We start from the raw sequence: 15,141 nt of genomic DNA on the forward strand, positions 1-15,141 counted from the left end.
GTGTGCTCGCTCTGCACGCCAGTGAGGGGAGGAGCAGCCAGAGGGGCGGTGGCGGGGAGGGATGTTTTACCAAGCCAGCCCACACCCACAGCGTACACTTCCACACCACAAACACTCGTGTGGGCTTCCTGCGGGGCGAGTGGAGGCACACGAGGAGCTACAGCGGGTGGATCTGCTTCCTGCGAGCGGCGGGGTGGAGCAGAGCAGGAGTCCATGGCTGGCGCTGGGGAGCTGGAGCGGTGGCTCAGTGAGTGGGGCTGGGAGCTGGGGCTGGCCCCCAGCCCTGTCTGGGTGGGCACTGGAGCAGCTTCAGCACTGTGGGGAAGGGCCCATTTACTCCACAGACCCCCTTTAGGGTGATGTTCATAGGTGCTGTCTTAGCCTGCTGCATCTCTCCTGTCCATCCTCAGCCCCAGTCCTGCCAAAGCTGTTTGAACACTGGACTGGGGAATGAATCAAGCCAAAAAAGACTGGTTTCCTCAATTCAGCCGTGCAGGCAGAGCTTTGGGATGGGCCCTTGTGCAGCCCTGTTGCAGAAGGGTAAACCGTGCCTGTATTCCAGCACGGCAAGGTTTGCAGTCCAGTCCTGGGGGAGCTGTCTGTAAATGCTCTTTAACAGTTTCTTGTGCTCTATGCTAAAAGCGATATCGTGCTGTTGCTGCCTTCAACACCTCAGTTTGTGCCTGACTTTGACTCTCTAAGAGTGTGTGCTCAAGGACTGTATTTTTAGGCAGATTCTAGTAACAGCTGTTTCCTGCTCATCCTGCGTCTTCTATTTCTGCCTGTTTACAAAAAGCCCTAAAGCAGTTGGTAGCAGTGCAAGGTCTGAGCTGCTTCCTGCCCTGTGCCACTCGCTTGCATGCCTCTCACACTGTGGCTGTTTATTCTTTCTTCATTATTTTTTTTTCCTGTGTAAGATAAAGCCACCGACCCAAGTGTCCCCGAGGAAAACTGGGAATGCATCCAGCAGTTCTGTGACCAGGTGAACGCCAACATAGAAGGGTAAGGCAGACAGACAGCTCTTTGTGCTCGCTCTGGGCTGTGAGTCTGGCTCTGAGCTGCTCCCATGGCTGCAGGGGGAATGGGACCTGTGAACTGCAGTGTGGGGAGCCTGGAGAGAGCTGGGAGTGTTCTATGGGCTCTACTGCTACTGATAGTGTAAATAAGTTGCAGAGAGGTGTATGCCAGCGTCATGGAGGCTGATGTCTAGGAATGGGCTCTAACATCCATTGCTGCAACCCACGAGGCAGCAAGTCCTGCCTGCTGTGCCCTCTTGGGAGTCTGGCCAAGGATACCCTGCTGCGGGGTGCTGCAGGGAAGCTCTTGAGTGAGCTCAGCCTCGGCTTTTCCTTTCAGAGGTGGGAGATCTCTGCTGGGACTTCCCCACCTTCCAGCTGACAGTCTCGGCTTTATGGGAAGGAGCAGGAAATAATCAAGCAAATGACCTGTCAAAGCTTACTGATCATCTCTTTAGAGCAGACGCCTGTGTGTTCAGAGCTTGTAGTCTGGCACCCATCTGCCCCAGCAGCATGTGTGCACAGGCAGGCTGTCTGGGGCTTGCATCAAAGCTCCTGCGAATCCAGAGAGCCTGCTCTCATGACACTGGCGCAGGGAGAGTCCCCAGCCTCTGGACACAGCTGGAGGACAGCACTGGGGTCACACAAGCTGCTTCGATTCACCTCTCGCCCCTTGTGCATGTGTGTGTGTCCCAGGCCAGTGCTCTGCTGAAGGAAGGGTGCCTGTCATGTACAGGTTGTGAATCCAGCAGTTGCTCTTCTCTGCAGGGCATAATCAGCAGCATTTGTTTTTCATGGGAGCTTGCGCGTTGTCTGACTTGCACTTGCTTCTGCTACTCCCCAGCCCATCACTTGCACCGAGGCTGCTGGCACATAAGATACAGTCACCTCAGGAGATGGAAGCTCTTCATGCTCTCACAGTAAGTGCTTTCATCTGCATGCAAAGAGAGGCAGCAGTAGCTTGGAAATAGAGTTTGAGGGATAGAGACAGTCTGTCTTTTCTTTTTCTCTTAGATGTCCCTCCCTTTCTTTTTCTCTTAGATGTCTCTCCCTTTTAACTTCCCGTTGCACAAGGAATACAGAAGCCAGGGTATAACGGAAAGAGTAACGGCTGTTGTTCCTTCCCAGATCACTCTGCTGACGTGTTTCAGTGGTCTGCAGCTTGTGCTGTTTGACCTGTGGTCCAAAAGTTACTAGTGGTGGGTAGGATAGAGCAGACAGTCTTTAAACATGCTGCTTAAGAAGGTTGGATGAAAGAAAAGTACATGTTCTTACTGCCCAACTTTCTCAGTATCTTGCATTTCTGAGTGCAGTGCCAGAAATTTCTTAAATTTAGTGTTAATTTTTTAAAATTTTTAATTTTTAAAATGTTAAAGTTTTTAAAAATTCCCCAAGACTTGTGTGCACTGTTTCTGTTTGGTACCATTTTGTTTTCTGCAGGTGCTAGAGACCTGTGTGAATAACTGCGGTGAAAGATTTCACAATGAAATAGCAAAATTCAGATTTCTGAATGAGCTGATTAAAGTGCTTTCCCCAAAGGTAGGTAGTCATGGTTACACTGGATATCGCAGGTGGGACACACTGTTTATTTTGCGGTGGATATGAAAACAGAATTAATCTCACACAGAAGCAGAGCAGGATTTGTTCTGTGCCTCCAAGCATAAGGAGTGGATGTGAATCCCCTGTAAACAATGTAAGGCAGGGGCTCTTTCTGTGAATTTCCTTGTGGTTTCTCCCAGCTCTGCTGGGACAGTCAGGGACTCTAGAGGAGCTTGAAGTTGTTTCTGTGACCACTCAGCCTGTGGCCCTTTTGCCTCTCAGGAATTTACAGAACTTCGATCGGGGAAGTGGCAGAGGACGGAGCTGCCAGGAGCTGCCTAGAGCCTCTCCCATGTTTCCTTATGCTCTGTCCTCAAACTCTTTGTGCTCGGGCTGCTCTCCTTGCTTCCTCCTGCCAGAAGTTAGCCTGGGCTTGGGTCCTGCTCGTGGGGCAGCATCAGCTTAGGTAGCAGCAGCCAGGGACTGGCCTTCAGCGGCCCTTGTGCCGCACTTGCTCTGCCATCGCCTGACGGTCATGCATTCATGCAGCTGCTTTGGGGTCCCACTGAAGGTCTCCTGAAAGCTGGGCAGAGGGCTCCCAGTCCCTGGGCAGTGACAGCCCTGAGTCAGGGGGAGGCTGGGAGGCATCAGCTGTAGCTAACATGGAAGCTGCAAAGTCCCTTCCTGCAGCTCTGCTTCCCTGGCTCACAATATATTCCATCAATATATTCGATATATTCCTGCTCCCTGCTGTGGAGCACTTTGCTTCTGAGTGCAATCACTGCCTCCTGAGAAGAGAAGCAGCAATCAGAAATTAGAAGTTTAGTTTGAGAAGCTAAGTGAGCTGTGGATGCATTGGGTCCCCTGGCAGTGCCTCTCGTGATGAAAAATGGAGACCTGTTCTATCAGAGATGCTGTGATCTCCCTGCCGTGCTCCTCTCTGCATCAAATAACGGGCCTGGGACTCTCTTCACTGCTCTTCTCAGCAGCTCAGTAATCAATTTCCCTTTTTAGTGGGTCCTGTGCACATTTACCGTTTGTACAGGCTTCGTTTTCCATTACATCATCTCGATGGCAGAGGTGCAAAAAGCTGATTTCAGAGAAATGTTTAACCAAACAGCAAAACCTCTTCTCTCAGTCCTGGGCTTGGTAAAGGTATTTCAGTGAAACAACAAACTTTAAAGAATGTATCACTACAGAGAGTTTTGTTTGCTGTTTTGACAGAACAGATATCATTGAACGAGTTTAAAATGCCTAGCAGAGGTTTGTGTGTGGCTATTACCCTTCTTCCCGATGTTTTTATAATACACCAAAGTGAATGCTTATAGGCAATAATGAGAAAAATCTAAGAAAACATCCAGATGCTGAAAAAAGAGAGTAACTTTTTCTTGTTTTGTTCAGTTTTCATTTGTGTGAGTCTGGCTGAGGCCAGCGGCACTATTTGCATTGCAGGTGGTTAAGGGAAGTATTTAAAGTCAAGCATAGAACTGTTTTCACTAAAATAAAAGAGCATAGTTTTGGTTTTGGATTCAATAACTGATCAGGGAAATTCTGAAATGCTTTCATTTTATTTATGTAATTATCATATGCTTAATAGCATTCCTTGTATTTAAAGCGATACACACTATTTCCTATACCACAAAATACACAGTTGGCAACACTGTGAATAAAGTGTTAGGAATCCATTTGCCACTTGGTCTCTGCACACAGAAAACTTGAGGCTAGAACCATGTGCCATATCTGGCACTAATTCTTGGGTTTAATCTCTTTTTGTCTTTAATTTTTTGTTTGTTTTCAGTACTATGGAACCTGGTCTTCAGAAAAAGTCAAGTCAAGAGTCACAGAAGTAATATTCAGTTGGACGGTCTGGTTTCCTCAGGAAGTTAAAATCCGGGATGCTTATCAGATGCTGAAGAAACAAGGTTTAGTTCTGTTATTTCAGTTTCCTTTTTAGTCTTCCAAGTCACGTGGTTTCAGACTACAGATATCTGTCCTTTTCAATTTCTGACTAAGCTTTTTTTATAAAATGTTGTGTGTGAGGGGTAAAAGAACAAAGGCCATGCTTAGAAGGCTGTTTGGGTATTTAATGATGCGTGTCACTGTTTAAAGAGATTTACCAGAGAACAGCCTTATTGAGTCAAAGCTCAGGCTAACCTTGTGGCCTCTGTTCACACAGTGCTGACCACTGTTGCGCAGGGGAAAGGTACAGGGCAAACTCAGAGTGATCTTTACCCTGGAATATTCTCCCAGAATTATGGGGGGTCATTCAGAGAGATGCTGAGCTGGATTTTTCATCCATTGCATCATATTCAATAGTCCTTAATGGTATTGTAATCTAGAAATTTGTCCAATCCCATCTTGTTATCCTAAGTAATAAATTTCAGAGTTTAACTAGGGAAGTACCGTAATACTTTCTGTGGAAATTTGGGGGAATTAGGGCGTTTGTTTAGATGTTTCCCACCGGTTTGCTTCCTGCATCTTTGAGGATCAAATGGCTTTGCAAGCCTTCCCCCAAGTCCTGCTGTGGAAAGCTTCCTTGCCATCCCTGCCTTTCTTGTGCACAGCAGCTGCTGCAGGCTGGGCTGTTGCTGCAGCACTGGCACTGGTGAAGTACTGAGCAGGGGTGCAGGGGTGCTGTGTGCCCTCCTGCCAGGCAGCTCTTGGGGACCCTGCCCATCCAATGCCTACACCGTTGCTGCTGCTCTAAGTGCTGGCTAGGGAGGCAGGAGGAGAGGAGATGCCCATGGAATCGCTGTGGGTGTTAAGGGCTCCTTTGGCACTCGGCTGCGTGTGTTTGGTGCCCAATGTTTTATGGCCATCCGGACTGTGGCGATCCCATGTGCTTGGAGGTCAGCGCTGGTGTGCTCCCGGCACTCTTACTATGGGGGAATTTTAGCAGTTCACCCAGAAGAGCTCAGCACATCTGAATTTTATTTTCTGCTCTGAAAATCTCATTTGGCCTGTGCTTAATTCAAGGGAGAAAGGGAAGTCTTTTGCCTGGGTTTTTGCTAAGGCAAGTCCTTGCTTCTCATCTCACTCTGTAAAGTTATGGGGAGGGATGAATGAAATGGGTGCAAAATCCAATCCTCTGTTGAGCATTGGTGTTTTAACAGCTCAGGCATCACTGAACAAATATTCTTACCCATTCCAGGGATTGTAAAAGAAGACCCCAAACTGCCAGAAGACAGAATTTTACCTCCCCCTTCTCCAAGACCTCAGAATTCTATTTTTGACACAGACGAAGAGAAATCCAAGGTAAACCTGGATTTGTACTGATGAGAAGACAGGCTCAGTCATATTTTGGGAGCTTTTGCTGTTTCAGACAGAGTATCCTCAGAATAATGCTAATACTTCTTGCTGTACAACAGCTAGAGAATTCTTTGATGCTTTGTCATAAATTTGTGCTTAGTAAAAAGTGGGGTGTTTTTTTCAGAAAAACATCAGTTTCTATTAAACTTTCCCAAGGGAGGATTTCTCCAGGTCTTACAGAAATTCTGTAGGGCCAGAGAGTTCCTTTCCAAACAGCCAATGTGTGCAGGTAGCTGTAGGAGGCAGCAGTATAATCTGCATTAGATTATGGGACATGAGCCCACATACTTCCAGGATTATAGAAACTTTTATGCCAGTGGGTGTCTCTCAGTATCTGGTCTTATGTGATGTGTGCCTGTAGTAAGAATGCCTGGAGACTGCTGCTCACTGGTGCCCAACGCTCTCCCCTCAACAGCTCTTAGCAAGGCTTTTAAAAAGTAGCCACTCTGAAGACCTGCAGGCTGCCAACCGTCTGATCAAGAGCATGATTAAAGAGGTAGGGAGCTCCTTGGGTCAGAAGCTGTGTTTGCAGATGGGGAAGGTGGGAGGGGACTTGGCAATTCAGTTTCTGACAGGGGGCCTCTGTACCTGATCATGATGCTGCCCCAGAGGAGGGACTATTTTCAGTATGTCTTATTCCAAAGTTACAGTGTGGAACTGTGATGTTTTGTTTCCTTTGCCATTGCCAGGAAGAGGGAATGTATAGATCCAGGAGCCTGTACGGCAGGACACTTCCATGTTAGTGGGATCCTGGCAGTAGTACCACACAAGTGATAGAAAGTTTCCAAAACCAAACTGTTCCCAGGTGGAAAAAAGCCACCTCTGTACAGAACTGTCTCTTTTCTGCAGGGAGTATGTGTGTGCATGTCTGGGATGTCTGTTTTCATTTTCCATCTGAAAGAGCACCCCACTTCTCTGCATAAATAGGAGATTTGGTCTCGTTTAATGAAATCCCTGCACTAATTTTGAGAGTGTTCTGCACGGCAGAAGCCACCAACTCCCGACTCCTAATTTTCAAGTCTTACTCATGCCTGTCGTGAAATGAATTCTGTATGCACCAGCACAGTGGCCAGGGTGCCCTGAGAAGGGCAGGAGGATTCTGTCCTCACCCTTGGCAGGGAGGTGCTGTGCAGCACTGATACTGGAATTGTTTTGTGGTGTGTCCTTACCTGCACTGCTTTGTGCTTCTTCTACCTGCAGTGAGATATTAATAGGAAGCAACTCCTCAACAAGTGTGATCCAGAGTGCCCCAGCCAAGCATGGGCACTGGTTGTATTAGCCAAATCATCATCTACTTATATCTAATTTTTCATCAAAGGAACAAGAAAAGTCAGATAAGGTGTCCAGAAGAGTGACCACCATCAGTGAGGTTTCTGAGAATATTAAATATATGGACGAGTTACTGGAAAACTACAAGAGACAAGAATTATCCCAATCTGACCAGGAGACCCTACAAGTAAATGCTCTTTTTCCTACGTAAGACCTTCTTTTGTCTGGCTATGCCTGGGAGGGCCCAGGGCAACAGGATTCAAAGGCCAGGATGGTGCACTCAGCTTCTGCCCAGGAAACAGCATTACCATGGCAGAAAATGTTTCTGACATGTTTGACGAATAGCAGTCCCTCCCATCAGTGTAATGGAAGTTGGAACAGAACTCTCTCCTGCTGTGCCAGTTTGAGTTTCTGTCCAGGTTAGCTGCTTTTCTTGGGATATCTTATGGGGAAGTGGTTCTTCCTCCAACAGTGGTGTAACGCGTAGGAATCCCCTTCAGCCCAGGCATGGTTAGGTGGGTGTGATGAGATCTGACCAGAGAAGCTCAAAGCTGTGGGCTCTTCAGCTTGTGCTATGGTTTCTGTGATTTCCCCTTTTTCTGCCCAGAGTTCACTGGTCTGCTGCTGCTCATGAGTATCAGTGAATTGAGGAAATGTTTGGTGTCACTAATAGGGCTGTCAGAATAGCTTTACAGCCTCCAAAGACCTGAAACTCTACTAGGATGCCTACCACCTCAAATGAAAAAAAATCAGACAACTGAGTTTTTGTAGGTAAGAACTTCTCCTGTGGCTATGTGTGACGGCTGAGTTTGGAGCTAGCTGCTGGTGGGAGGGCTGCTGCTGTAGATGGAAGAGACCCTACTTTCAGACTGGAAAAGTAGCTGCCTCCACGCCTGCTCACTTCCTAAAACACCAAGAAGAGCCGTAAGTGGCTTTGTGTTGTCTGACAGTAGTTACAACGGATGGCCATAATACTTTCTTCTGAGTACTGTGATCAATCTGTTCATGCCTGGATACTTTTTCTTTTAAATTGAATACTTTTACACTGATCTATTTTACATCTGTATGCATAGAGAGGATGGGATTGCTGAGGAGATACCAACAAAGCCTCCTTGTTCCAGTGGCTGTACTTGCAGGCCACTGTGAATTTTTAAGAGTGCAGCAACATGCAGCATTGATACCCTTTGTCTGGACCTGGGCAGAAAGTGCATCTTCCTTTTCTAGAGGTAGCATCACTTACAAGTGATGACAGAGACAGAAAAGTGTGGGAGTGTCTGGGATCTCCTGAGCAATGATGCGAAACATTTCCTTCCATAGACTCTGTTTCAACGCTGTGAGAAGCTCAGGCCGCTGCTCTTTCGCCTTGCCAGTGAGACAGTTGATGACGATGAGGCTCTAGGTAAGAGCCAACACTGTCTTTGGATTTCTCTGCAGTTAAGTTTGTCTGCCTTCAATTTGACAAGTGGGGTATGCCCTTCTTCTGAGAAGGGGAATGCTTAGGCACTTGCTACTCTGCTGCAAAGCTTTCCACTTCCACCTTTAAAGCATGCCAATGGGAAGCGGCATAAGTCTCCTCCCACTCCTCTCCAAGGCAGCTATTAATAATTTGCACTCGGAGCCCAAAGATAAAGAGTGAATCCAGTTTCTTCTAGCCAGCTTGGTTTTCAGAGTTTTTGGAGTTCTGATGTTCAGAGAACTGAAGGGGTTTGAGGTCTTTTCTCCACAGAGATCGAAGTTCTCTCTGTCTATAAACACAGAAGGGATATTTTTTTAATTTCGTAAGTATAATACCAAGGAGGGTCATATGAGCAGAATCTTTGAATTCCACAGTTATGAAATGTAGCCCTTCCCAGGGGATTGCATTTCACAGTCTTGTCCATATGCCTTGAAAACCTGACTGAAGTGATGTTTTGCTGAACAGACATCTTAAACATCAAGAGCTCAGTAAGAGCTCAGCTGTGCCTCAAACATTTCTTTCATATCCATGTTAGGGTTCTTCAACTGTGGATTGCTGGATTATAGACTCAAGCACACTCGGAAAACTTGCGGAGAACAACAAAGTACATAAGAGATGGCAGGAACTAGAAGTACTTTAGAGACAGGATCAGATTTCAAAGTGATCTTGGTAAACGGGAGAGAGGCATGAAATCAGCATATGGGTGTGCAAAGTGCTGCCTTTCAGAAAGTGGAATGAAAAACTAGTCAGGAGCTTAGGGCAGATTGCCCCGCTAGGCTTTGCTCCAGGCAAGTCCTTAGATGCATGTCCCTTTCTCATGAGCCTTTTGGAGAGTGCTGTGGAAATGACCCTCGTGTTAAACATTAATATTTTGTTTCTTCTCTTGTTTTCCAGCTGAGATACTGCAGGCCAATGACAAGCTCACCCAGGCGCTTGGACACTACAGGCAGGTTGTAGCCAGCCATGAAAATGGTGGTGGAGGAGGTTCAGCCACCAGCTCTGCTGATGCACCAGGTAAAGAGCATCCCGCGGCATTCCACAACAGCTCTGCTTCCGTCTGTCCTGTGGGAGTGGAGTTTGGAAGTGCTTCTTGGAGAATAAATCCTCTAACACAGGAAAACATTATGTAACCATCATTTTCTTCTATGTGTAGTTGATAGAAAATGTTCCTGAAGTTCTTCGCTTCTGAGTCCTTTCAGGCATGCCTGTACCCATAAATACAGTTCCTTTCAGAAAGTTTCTCTTTAACTCTTTCTGCTATTTCCAAAGCATGCCGGCCAACCCCAAGACGCATGAAGAGCTACACACTGATTGACTTCTCTGAACTGGAGGCCACATCCCAGTCTCCTACAGACCACTCTGCAAACATACCCGCTACCTCCCACCATGGCAGCACCTCTACTTGTCTGCTTGATGAGGAGTTTAAGTCGTTAGGTTTGTATATGCAATTCAGTACAGTGCTGTCCTTGTTACTAGGGTTTGTGGTGTTTAATAAAGATAGGAGAACTTTGATTTTAACGTTGGTCCTAAGAGAAGGTAGACTCTTTTCATCAAGTTTTCAAGAATGTAGTTTTCTTTAATGATGTTAGACTGTAGTCAAACTGCTGTTAAGACAACAAAGGAGGAACCTGTGGAAAACTCTTGTTTTCTGTAATTGACCTGTGGTATTTTGACACCTTTCTTAGGTCTCAGCAACTCTCCTGTTGGACAGGAACCACTGCCCGATTTTGGCTTAGCAGAGGTGAGTGGTCCTCAGACACTTCAGTCTATAAGGTACAAAGGACAAAAATCAGACGTGATTCTTGATGTGGCTTTCTCTGGCAACCTTTTTTTACACCACTCTATTCTGAAGGGGAAACTGGAATCCTCCTGCTCTGCAATGGATTTCTCAGTTGCAGTCTGCAACCAGATCACTCATATTTATTTCTATTTAAAGTAGTGTTATTAAAAACAAGGTTCTTTTCAATGCAACAGGTCTGATTTTTCCTGTTGTTCTATAGCATGAACCAGAAGTGCCTTATTTTTCAGACTGCTGTACACAATGGATATGGTGAAATCGTAAGTGCTGTTCAAACATGGGGACTGCAGGAGAGCTCTGAAGACAGCTGTTCAGAGAAGAATGAATTTCAGGGCCTGGTTGATCAGCACTCTCTACCATCCAGGACCAAGACATTATCTTTGTAAGAAAACTGCATAATGCAGTCTGACTTTGGAGATGAGGAATACTGTTTTACAGCAATGAGGATTAGGGAAACTTTTCAACTACAACTGGTTAGTGATGGCAAGCTACCCATCCACCCATTGGCTCTTATGCAGCAGTTATGCCTCTGTTAATTGCACTTTGTGTAATTGCACACTGGGACCTTCCAAAGGTCAGAAATTTTGAGAGACAAATCCTGTGGCTTGGTAACAAGGTGATCTTGAGCAAAAGGAACAAAAACCTTACAGTCAGCTCTTTTTATAATAACCTGTGACTCAAAAATTACTTTCCCTAGCTTTCTTCTGGCTGTGACACAGGCATTCAGCGGAAGCCTGACAGTTCATAAGCCAAATTAATTATCCACAGACCTTCAGAGTGGGTGACCATTACGATGTACTTATCCAGTCTGCCATAATACAAACCAGGAAATTTTACTGGAGATTCACAGCTTCTTGCATTGTCTTTGATACGGAATTTACTTTAATCTCACTGACTAGAGCTCCTGAGAGTCTGCATAGGGAGAGTAGACTTCCAAAGCCCTGAAACAAAGTTTCACTTTGTTTCACTTTTTAACTAAAATCAAAGTCTGCCTTAATGGATGCTCAAACAGCACCTTCTTCCATGTAAGATAGGGACAGTTTTCCAATTTCTCAAGAACTCAGAGAGTGTAAGCTTGTGCTTTCTTTATACCTAAAAGGGATAAGGGATTTGGAATACAAATTGACACAGCAGAAGGTGTATATACCGTGTAGTCACCCCAGTTGATATAAGCTTTCTACATGCTTTTCTTTCCAGGGATTTATCGCCAATGAAATTGCCCTTTCCAGATCTTCCAAATAGCTCAATGGCAGATACTTCATTCTCCAGTTTAGGCTACGAGCTGAAGCCTGCTGCCTCTTTGCATCCAGCTTCTTATGATGCTTCTCTAGAAAACCTTTTTGTCCCTTTAATTTCAATTACACCGAGTAAGTGCAATGATTTCTGTGCCCCAGCTCTGCTTACCTAAGGCTCGCTAGAACTCTTCTGTGATTTTTGCAGGGGAGCAAGCCAAAGTAGCTTCATGCTTTGTGGGTCAGCTGGAGAAAAGTAGTGACTGTTCTACAAAGGACTTAATGTATCTGAGAATTTGAGCAAGTGCTAGGGATCGTACCATGGAAATGTCCTTGTCCTCCCTACTAAGCTGCTAAATCTCCAATTTAGACATTCAGATTCCTTTCTCTGCCTTAGAGGCGAAGTGTAGATCACAGGCAGGTGCTGTATGCTGCTTGGTCTGTGAGTTTGCTGAAGGAAGTAAAAGTTTGTATGGGTGTTTCCCTTTTGCTGTTCTTGATCCTGTCTTTGCTGTTCTGCCCTCAGAAGGGAGGGGAATCCAGGCGTTGTTTCTGATTCTCCTTTTGTCTCCGGCAGGCAGCATCTGTCCGCTTACTGTGTATGACAGGAATGGTTTCAAAGCTATGCTCCACTTCTCCAGAGACCCGGCTCCTGGCCGACCAGATGTGCTGGTGCTGGTTCTTTCCATGCTGAGCACATCAGCTCAACCAGTTAAGGACATAGTGTTCCAGGCTGCAGTCCCAAAGGTGAGAAGCCTGTGACGAGTAACAGAGAGTGGGACTACTCGGAAATGTCCTGAGGAGAAGGTTCACCATTACTTGCTTAGGATTTGCCTTGCTCATTGGAAATTGCATGGCTCACTTTCTCTGAACAGTGAACCTGGTTGTGTGGTGGTGCCAGTGCCTGTTTCACAGAGTATATCCCTGGTCTTGCAACAACTAGACAGGGCTCCAGACGTGCTGCGTTAGCCTTCTGGGTGGGAGACTTGTTCTGCCTGTTTATGTTTATTTAGGAATATCTGCCTTTAGATGCGGGCTGTGGAAAGGCACGCTTTTCATCAAATGACAAAATCTGGCTGACATATCTTTAACCAGCTCTGTAGCTTGGTAATACTCCCAGCCCTTTTTCAGCATGGACCAGAAATTATTCCTTTTGTTTTCTCTTTCAGACCATGAAAATAAAGTTACAGCCAGCGTCCGGTTCTGAGCTGCCTGCCTTCAGCCCCCTTCTCCCCCCTGCGGTGGTATCTCAGGTCCTGCTGCTCGCCAATCCGCACAAGGTGTGTGTGGCGACAGACTCTGCTGGATGAGCACTCGGAATATCACTGTAGTGGGTGGGGTGTTTGTATGAAAGATGGGGAGAGTATTGTTAGTGGGGAGGTGCAGGGGAGAGACAGAGCAGTCTGGGCTGTGCTGGGAAGACATTTTTCCCACGAAACAGGTTTCCAGAGCTATAATCTGAAGGATTGAATGGGAGGTTATTGCAGGGGCCTGCACAGTTCTGCTTCAGTCTACCTGCAGGGATGGCCTGTTTGTGAGCACACACACCTGTGCAGATGTTTGCAGGTGGTGGAACGCAAGGCCACCCAAGCCACGAGCAACAGGAGGCAGTTCTGTTGCACTGGTGAATAATGATGACACCGAAGACTGAGAAGGCTGGCTGGGCCTGGATTGCCACGTGTGCCCTTGGGTGGCTTGCACAGGTCTCCCAGTCATTCCCTACGTATCTTATAAAGATCCAGGTCTTGTTCTGTGCAGAGCTTCCGTGTGGCTGAAGTGTTACGCTCCCCTTTCAGAGGGTCATTCACTGCACCAAGGCTGTGAGGGGTGAGGCTGAAGGAGCCCAGGAACCTGCAACTGTGACAGGCCTCTCTCTGTTCCTTTCTCTCACAGGATCCCATCCGACTGAGATACAAACTAGCATTCGTGCAAGGTGTGCAGCCCTTCGCTGAGGTGGGAGAGGTGACAGGCTTCCCAGAAGCAGAGCTCTGGGGCAGGAGCTGAAGTTCAGCAGGCTTGGACATTGCCATGTTGCCTTAGCTGTGCCGGGGGGGGATGACTGTGTGCCAGCAATGCCGGCCTGGACTCCGTTAACAGCTCCCTTCCTTGGGATCTGCCATCTCCTTCCTTTTGGTTTCTGAGCAGGTGTCTGGCAGGAGGAATGTAAACTGGCTGCTTCTGCCACAGCCTTTCTCTGTAGCTGAGCCTGCTTTGCAGGAGGCTGCTGTAGAGCCCTGCTGCCTGGAAGGCTTGGTGCTTGTTCTATACACCTCTTTCTGCTTTCTGGGCCACTTTTCTCTCTTCCCCATTACTTTTTCTTTTTGAATTAAAAAAAAAAAAAAAAAAGAAAGCAAGCAAGCGAATCTGTAACAACCATCAGCCCTTGTGGCAGACTGCTTGGAGGCAGGTGAGGATCTGTTCCAGGAACCTACCGACCCTGTTTTTGCTGATGCCTGTGTGCCAATGGGCAGGCAGAAATGTGAGGAATGGTGAGAGCCGGGCTCATCTGGTAGATGTGGTTTATAGGAAAAGGTACAAAACAGAGTGAAGGCAGTAAATAGCAGGCATGCCTGGGGACCAGTCTGGGAGAAAAAACCGCCGAGTGTCACCAGCTTATCCATCCCCAGGCCCCACAGCTTGTCTTGCACCGGTTGTTCTTTCCATCAGGCTCTGCAGCACTCTGGGCATGTCTGCTGCCCCCCACACACAGCCGCCTCTTGCATGCGAGCTGAACACCTTCCGTGACTGCGGGAGCCCAGAGCTGCTTCTGGACCTCGCTGGCTGTGGGGCTTTGTGAAACACGCTGCATTTCTGTTAGTGAAAACTGTCCAAACCAAATGATAATTTAGAGAGCCAACAGTGGTTTCTTGCAGCACTGCATACATGGGGGATCTTTCCTCCTAGCACGCACACCAGGTTACTCCAGGGTACACGTTACATAGAGTACTTGCATATTCAGAGTACAGCACATACTCATTTTTGTTCACACACAGGACTGGTTACAGGTTTCTCGTGTCTAATGCAAATAAGTGTGCATGCCAAAATAGCACTTTTGTGTGTTGTACCAGTGACACGGTGCCCCCCAAGTGGGGGTTTGCCCTCTCTCGGGGGCGCTAGATGAGTTGGAGGTGGTGATCTCCCACTACTACAGTTACCATTGTCCTACTTTTCACTAATTTTCTGTGGGTTGCAACACCTTATCAGCTTGCCTCCTTTTGCGGTCATAACTTTCTCTCTTGGAGGCTCCTTTCTGCATAGTTTAGATAACGGTGTTCTTACCGTTATCTGTTCTTTGTCTCCGAGGGCTGGCTCCCCTGGTCAGCAGTCCTTCCATGCCTCAGTTCAGACGACTTGCGAGGCTGGGTCAGCTTGACCTGAGCTTTGTGCGCACACCCGCTGCACGCAGGGTTACGGGGCAGTTCTGGGCAGGAGGCGCGCTGGCGGCGCAGCCCTGCCCAGCCCCCCGCCTGCCGGTGCTCTCTGCCGGGCCGCCCTGCCGTAGCGGGCCCGGGGGGCCGCCCC

The 15,141-nt window shown here is 47.3% G+C and overlaps 1 protein-coding gene across 3 annotated transcripts; it reads left to right on the plus strand.

Moving 5' to 3' along the window:
* Positions 1-42: 42 nt before the first annotated feature.
* GGA2 (golgi associated, gamma adaptin ear containing, ARF binding protein 2) lies at positions 43-14,216 on the plus strand. Of its 3 annotated transcripts, none has more exons than XM_056336821.1 (17): positions 82-247; positions 918-1,002; positions 1,861-1,936; positions 2,457-2,555; positions 4,354-4,477; positions 5,707-5,810; positions 6,280-6,360; positions 7,183-7,320; positions 8,451-8,532; positions 9,484-9,603; positions 9,859-10,023; positions 10,275-10,330; positions 10,618-10,769; positions 11,585-11,754; positions 12,197-12,366; positions 12,789-12,899; positions 13,513-14,214. In XM_056336821.1, the coding sequence occupies exons 1-17, from the start codon at positions 214-216 to the stop codon at positions 13,621-13,623; spliced, it is 1,878 nt and encodes a 625-aa protein (XP_056192796.1). In that variant the 5' UTR covers positions 82-213; the 3' UTR covers positions 13,624-14,214. The 3 variants fall into 3 exon arrangements, with proteins under 3 accessions (XP_056192798.1, XP_056192796.1, XP_056192797.1); XM_056336822.1 differs by having other exon boundaries at positions 215-247; positions 1,785-1,936; XM_056336823.1 differs by lacking the exons at positions 918-1,002; positions 1,861-1,936; positions 2,457-2,555 and having other exon boundaries at positions 43-247; positions 13,513-14,216.
* Positions 14,217-15,141: the final 925 nt, after the last annotated feature.

This window comes from Falco biarmicus, chromosome 4, assembly GCF_023638135.1.
Source record: "Falco biarmicus isolate bFalBia1 chromosome 4, bFalBia1.pri, whole genome shotgun sequence".
NCBI classification, from domain to species: Eukaryota; Metazoa; Chordata; class Aves; order Falconiformes; family Falconidae; genus Falco; species Falco biarmicus.

Excerpts from the sequence above, each read along its gene's own strand:
- GGA2 (XM_056336821.1), top strand. The coding sequence starts at position 214 with ATGGCTGGCGCTGGGGAGCTGGAGCGGTGGCTCA. Across the intron at positions 10,331-10,617 it reads CCGATTTTGGCTTAGCAGAG|ACTGCTGTACACAATGGATA; the intron begins GTGAGTGGTCCT and ends CTTATTTTTCAG. Across the intron at positions 12,900-13,512 it reads TGCTCGCCAATCCGCACAAG|GATCCCATCCGACTGAGATA; the intron begins GTGTGTGTGGCG and ends TTTCTCTCACAG.